Source organism: Octopus bimaculoides, chromosome 6 (genome assembly GCF_046866305.1).
Source record: "Octopus bimaculoides isolate indiv1 chromosome 6, ASM4686630v1, whole genome shotgun sequence".
NCBI classification, from domain to species: Eukaryota; Metazoa; Mollusca; class Cephalopoda; order Octopoda; family Octopodidae; genus Octopus; species Octopus bimaculoides.
The window spans coordinates 78,460,393-78,467,476 of NC_142933.1; the positions used below are offsets into that span (position 1 = coordinate 78,460,393).

The 7,084-nt window shown below is 41.4% G+C and overlaps 1 protein-coding gene across 1 annotated transcript; it reads left to right on the plus strand.

The window, feature by feature from the left end:
• Window positions 1-253: 253 nt before the first annotated feature.
• LOC149135275 (uncharacterized) lies at window positions 254-736 on the plus strand. The gene has a single exon (XM_089353489.1). The coding sequence runs from the start codon at window positions 254-256 to the stop codon at window positions 734-736; it is 483 nt and encodes a 160-aa protein (XP_089209615.1).
• The last annotated feature ends 6,348 nt before the right edge of the window (window positions 737-7,084 follow it).

A 7,084-nucleotide genomic window follows, 5' to 3' on the forward strand; every position in this document is an offset into this window, starting at 1 on the left:
TGGATGCTCCTGGTGGAACTGGCAATACATTTGTTATCAACCTTCTTCTTGCTAAACTGCGCCAAATGAAACACATTACCATAGCAGTGGCATCAAGTGGAATAGCTGCAACTCTGCTAAGTGGTGGCCGCACTGTTTCAAACTCCCTTTGGACCTGTCCAAGAAAGAGAAGGCAAACTGCAATATCGGTCGTGGTTATATAAAAGGCAAACTTCTGAGTGAATGCAAGTTGATCATCTGGGATGAGGCGACAATGAGCCATAAGGTTTCCTTTGAAGCTCTTGACATGGCACTTCAGGATCTGAGACACAACATCAGGCTCATGGGAGGAACCACAGTCTTGCTTGCAGGAGACTTTAGACAAACCTTTCCCGTCGTTTTAAAGGGGACAAGAGTTGATGAGGTAAATGCCAGCATAAAGTCGTCTTACCTATGGAGCAGTGTGCAAAAGCTGAGACTCACAACCAATATGAGACTGCAGCTCAATGGTGATGATGTAGACAGAACCTATTCAAAGCAACTGTTGGACGTCAGTAATGGCACTTCGGTTGGCGAGAAGGGTGGCTGGGTAAGCTTGCCTTTTGGACATATGGTATCTGATTTAAAGGAACTAATGAATAAGGTGTCTCCATACCTGAGGAATCAGTCTACAGACTACAACTGGCTGAAAACCCGTGCCATTTTAGTTCCAAAGAATGTGGCGGTTGATGATTTGAACTTCAGACTTCAGGAATAGTTGCCAGGTGAGCGTCACGTCTACAATTACATGGACACTGTACTCAACATTGATGAAGCTGTGAATTATCCAGTTGAATTCTTGAATATTATAACACCACCTGGCCTCCTACCTCAAGATTGGGGAACCAGTTATGCTGCTTCGAAATCTCGATCCACCAAAGCTTTGCAATGGCACACAACTTATAAAGAAGATGATGCTAACAGTCATGGTGACAACAATTTTGACTGGTAAAGCAAGCGGCGAGCCTGTATTCATTCCTAGAATTCCAATTATTCCCTCGGATATGCCTTTCCAGTACAAGCACCTGCAATTCCCGTTGAAACAGAGTTTTGCAATGAGCATTAACAAGGCCTAGGGGCAATCCTTGGATGTGGTAGGTCTGAACTTTGCGGAACCAGTTTTCTCCCATGGCCGACTTTATGTGGGATGCTCAAGCGTTGGCAATCCTAATCATTTGTTTATTTATGCCCCACAAGGAAAAATCAAAAATGTCGTTTATCAAGAAGTTCTGCAAACTTAATAAGATTCACCAAATCATCAGGTAGTTATTATTTAACTGTGCTATTTGTAAGTGTTGTAAATATATTGATAATCTGATAGGCGTAGGAGTGGCTGTGTGGCAAGTAGCTTGCTTACCAACCACATGGCTCCAGGTTTAGTCCCACTGCGTGGTACCTTGGGCAAGTGTCTTCTACTATAGCCTTGGGCCGACCAAAGCCTTGTGAGTGGATTTGGTAGACAGAAACTAAAAGAAGCCCGTCGTATATATGTATATATATATGTATGTGTCTGTATTTGTCCGCCCTAGCATTGCTTGACAACCGATGCTGGTGTGTTTATGTCCCCGTCACTTAGCGGTTCGGCAAAAGAGACCGATAAAATAAGTACTAGGCTTACAAAGAATAAGTCCTGGGGTCGATTTGCTCGACTAAAGGCGGTGCTCCAGCATGGCCACAGTCAAATGACTGAAACAAGTAAAAGAGTAATCTACATGTTATCTTATTTTAAAATCTATATTCAAATTTATTTGTATGTCGACTGTAAAACTAAATGTCAGTCTGTTTCTACATTCATTGTAAAGCTATTGCAACACTAATGCCCCTAAGGGTTATATTCTCTGGGAACGCACAAAAGCCCATTTCAGAGTAATTTACTCTGAATTGTTATTATATCCTATCCGATTAACCTCTTACGTAATATGCTACACGATTTTGGTATACATACCTTATTGGTATTTCCTCCTAAGTTCTATGTACTCTGGGAACGCATTAAAGCACTTTTCGGGGCTACTTTATTTGAATTCTTATTGTCGGGTAATTAATTTCATGTTATTATGTAACTGACCTCACGATTTTGGTATTCATAACTTAATGGGTTTCCCTAAATACAAGATCCTATGTAAGACAGTTCGGTATTCCCTGTAAATGTACAAAAACCGTTTTAAGGGCTACATATTTTGTATTATTGTTATTGGATTAATGAAACAATTGTAAGAACGGAACCAAGGGATAAACCCCGCTTTTGCGAGAATTACCGAGTACGTTAGCTAGTCTAGAATAACCTTCGCAGTTATGCTTTCTAGCGTAAATGGAGGTGTTATATGGACTGTTAGATATGTAATTCGTCTGACGTTCTGTGTGTCATGTGGTTCGTCTGAGTTCATTGTTTCATTGTTGTTGTCTTGTGGGAGTGTCGTAGTAAAATGTCATTGATAGATATATGGCGGACATGACTTTTGTTTATTCATAACGAACATTGGGTGAGTGCGTTCTTTGTATGTAATTGAACAATAAATGTAATAATTAAATTGTATAACTCGTTGTGTTATCTCTACGAGTCACCCGAGGGAAACATAACAGAGTTTATTGGCGTCGCCGATAGGACCGATAGGATACATGCTTACTTTACCGTAAAATTATTCATCGTAATAACAATGGCTGAAAAACAGACAGTAGAACTTATTAAATTGTTTAGGGAACAAATGGACAAGCAAATGCAACAACATCAGAGAGATATGGACGCTCTGTTAAAACTGCTTGGTGCTCGACAAGTTGAAGGCGATTCTAGTGGCTATTTTTCAGCTGCTTCAACAACAGTGTCGATTCCACCATTTGCTGCATTTGATTCAGCGACAGAACTATGGCCTGATTACTGGTCAAGATTCCGTACGTTTGTGGCTGCTAATGCTGTACCTGAAAAACGCATGGCACAAGTGTTCCTGACCAATCAGACCGCTACTGTTTACAAGCAACTTGCTAATCTGGCTACCCAACAAAATCCGCCTAAAGATATCAACAACTTTATAATGGACGAAATCGTTGACTTCATGAAGGAACAGTTCGACCCTAAACTTTTCATTGTGAGAGAGCGTTTCAAGTTTTGGAGTGATATGCAGCGGAAGCCAGGCGAAACTCTCCAGGAGCTGGCAGCACGTATACGCCAGGATGCAGCTACCTGTGATTTTCCAGCGATCACCAACCCACAGGATGAAGCTCTGAGACAGAGATTCATATGTTCGGTTAACAATGAAGCGGTTCTGAAGGCGCTTTTTAAGATAAAAGACTCAGAACTAGATTTTGCCCGTGCTGTCCAGGTTGCCATTGAGACTGAAGACGCAGCAAAGGTTGCAAAAGAAACTGTATACAGTTCCAAAACCAAGCAGGTGTACAAGGTCCAGCAGAACAGGAAAAAACAACATCAGCAACGCAATGGCCATTCACAAACTCCCGTGAAAAGAATCACAAAAGCTGAGCTAGTCAAGGCGATCCTAGGTGAAGTTTCCCGAGACACTCACAGTTTAATTGTGCCAGTAACAATCCAGAACAGACTGTTCACAATGGAATTGGACACTGCTACTACAGGCAATTTTGTTTCCTTGTCAGTCTGGAAACAACTTGGAAGACCAAAGCTGCAAGATGTCAAGCATCGCTATGAATCTGCCAGCAAGCACAACCTGCCTGTTCTAGGAACTTTCATGGGCCAAACCAAGGATCCAACAACTGGTAAGCAGGATCTTATACCTTACATAGTCACCAAGATCTCTGATCTTAATTTGCTGGGTCGGAATGCTATCCAGACTCTGGGCATTTCCGTAGACACTGCTCTAGGTTTGAAAAGCATAGACAGCCAAGCTAAGAGGGAAGGTGCACAAGGGATGTATCCAAAGACCTCAAGCGAGCCCTATGTTTCCCTGCAGCAAGATTGTCACAACATGTGTGATGAAGTTCCAGATCTTTTCAAGCAAGAATTGGGATGTCTCAAGAACTTTGAACTGGAAGTGAAGTTCAAATCGGACGCAACACCAGTCTTTCACAAGGCACGTCCGGTCCCATTTGCTCTTCGTGATGACCTGGCCAAAGGTTACGAAGAAGGCATCGCCAAGGGAATCTGGAAGCCTGTTCAATTCAATGAATACGGAACGCCAGTGGTACCGATTCGTAAAGCACACGCTTCAAGCAACCTGAAGCCCAAACTACGGATTTGTGGTGACTACTCTGTGGGAATTAATGACCAACTTGCTGATCACCGTCATCCAATGCCACTCCCTGCTGAACTGATGCAGAAACTCGGAGGTGGATTCAGATATACAAAGATAGACCTTGCTGATGCCTATAATCAGATCAAGCTGGCTCCAGAAAGTCAACGCAGACTCACACTCAGCACTCACCGTGGAGTACTCCTGCAACAACGACTCCCTTTCGGAATCAAGTCAGCACTTGGTTACTTTCAGGAGATCATGGAAAACCTGACCCATGATCTACCTGGAGTGGCCGTCTTCCAGGATGACATGCTCGTCAGTGGGAAAGATGCAAACAGTCACTTAAACAACCTAAAATGTCTGCTCACACGTCTAAGCGACAATGAACTCAGACGAACCACATGACACACGGAACGTCAGACGAATTACATATCTAACAGTCCATATAACACCTCCCCACTGAAATTGATGCTACACAAGAAGTATCGATCATGCCAAGTAAATTCCAGGTTGTACTAGGCAGTTATATATATGGGAGAATATACAAATAATAACAACAGACGAGGACAGGTGGTGTAAATAACAAAAGTATATATTAGTATGACGCTCGGGAATACGGAAAGTCTTTGACGTTTCGAGCTACGCTCTTCAACAGAAAGAATACGGAGACAAGGAGAAAAACACGGAGAAAAAAAATTGAATAGTGTTCAGTCAACGGTCAATCATAATAATGGGGAAATATATATATATATATATATATATATATATATATATATATATATATATATATATATTCTTTTACCTGTTTCAGTCATTTGACTGCGGCCATGCTGGAGCACACACACATACTTGTATGTGTGCGTATATGTTTTTGTGAATATCACTCTGTGTGTGTGTGTGTGTTAATCACATGCATATGCATATATATATATATATATATATATATATATATATATATATATATATATATATATATATATATATATATATATATATATATACATATGCATACGCATGTGATTATGCATATGCATGTGATTAACACACACACACACGCACACACACACGCACACACACACACATATATTACAGATCCGTGATAGAAAATTCAACAAAAAAAGAGTACTCCATCTGGTGAGAGATAAATACTATTTATTCAAAGGTCACAATGCATGTATTAAAGCGCTACTAAAAGTTGACCGTGCTACCAGGAGATGGTCACGGGGAATGGTTCCTTTAGCACTTCGCACGGTCGACACAAATAAAAAACACGAAAGGAGTTTAAATGAGTGTAAGTGCCAAAAAAGGAGAAGAGAGACACAACCGGTAGAAGGTTTTATTGATATGTCAACTTGCATGTCTGTGTGTTTGAGTGCAACATAATAAACACAATAATAGACAGGCCGTCATGCAAACAAAATGTATGTGTATACAATCATGTGTATGTGTGTGCGAGAAATACAGAGCATAGAAGATAGTCTAGAAGGACGTTGAAAGTCCCGACACAAGGATAGTAAATACCAGTTCGTATTCAAGGTACACAGTGGTTGAGGTGCTGTAACAAGAAGTTGTGGCGGCAAGGCAGAGCCGAAGAGACACATGTCATGAGAAGTTGAGGCTTCAATGCTGCGGCCGGTTACTTGGTACAGGAGTTCTCGCAGGTTGTATTCGCTGTTAACCATGGTGAAACAATTCACAAACAGTGAGGTGATAGAACCTGTGTGGGTGCTGTTGGTTGTGTGTACGTAGAGACGGCGGCGTAAATGCTAAGAAGCTGGAGGCGACGAAGATAGAGTGTCCTGAATGCTGAACGAAGTGTTGAAACTCCATGAAGCTGCTGTCGTGTCGTCGCTAGAACTGGCTGTGTTCTCTGTGGCCAGCGGCTAGACCTCAGAAGGTCTAGAGCCAGACTGACAATCATGACGGTGAACAGCTAGCTATTTATAAGATACTATCGGCTCAAACAGGGATTCAGAAAAACTGAAGGTACCTTATCTGAAGGCAGCGATTGGTTGGGTTGCACCCTGGCGCGAAATAGAACAAGAGACAAAAATGCGCCAATACCAACCAATCAGAGTGGTGGACACAACAGGGTCCAAAGATGTGGCCGAATGCTAGCTGTTATCCGCTACGCTCGCATCCATGTATATGTAACAGAGAGAAGGAGAGAGAGAGAGAAAAGAAAATACGCTACAATTTCATATGTTCAGAAACTCAAACATATTCTTCAGGCGCAAACCACATATAACGAACTAAAGATCTCGCTGGGTTTAATAATCTACAAGTAGGATCATCATGAAAACTGGGCTAGTAGCTATTTAGAAATATTAATATTAAAATTAGGGAAATTACTGGGCTTCAACAGTGGAATAACAGTTTAACTGTAATAGATTGGTTTAGGAACATCAAAAATAAGAATAAGACTAAATTTACCCAGTTTGATATTATAGACGTTTAACTCCTTCTTTCTTTTTTTCTTTCTCTCTTTCTGTCTATCTTTCTGTCTTTCTTTCTTTGTTTCTTTGTTTCTTTGTTTGTTTCTTTCTTTCTATAAAATATGCGTGTGTATATAGGTGTATACCTATGTAAACATGTAAGTTGTGTGAGTGTGTGTGTGTGTGTGTGTGTGTGTGTGTGTGTGTATGCGTACGTGCGTGCGCGCGCGTGCGCGCGTGAGCTTTTATTTCGAAAGCCAGAAATGTCTTTTACCATAGTTGAAGCAGGAATGTCAATTATTTCGATGATCTTGATGGCGATTGGTTTGGTGATTCCTCAAACTACGCCGGCCCAAAGAGTAAATATCCGGAGGGCACGAAAGGTGGCACTAGATGTCATGCGGACGAAATTAGCGTAATATCCCAGACTGT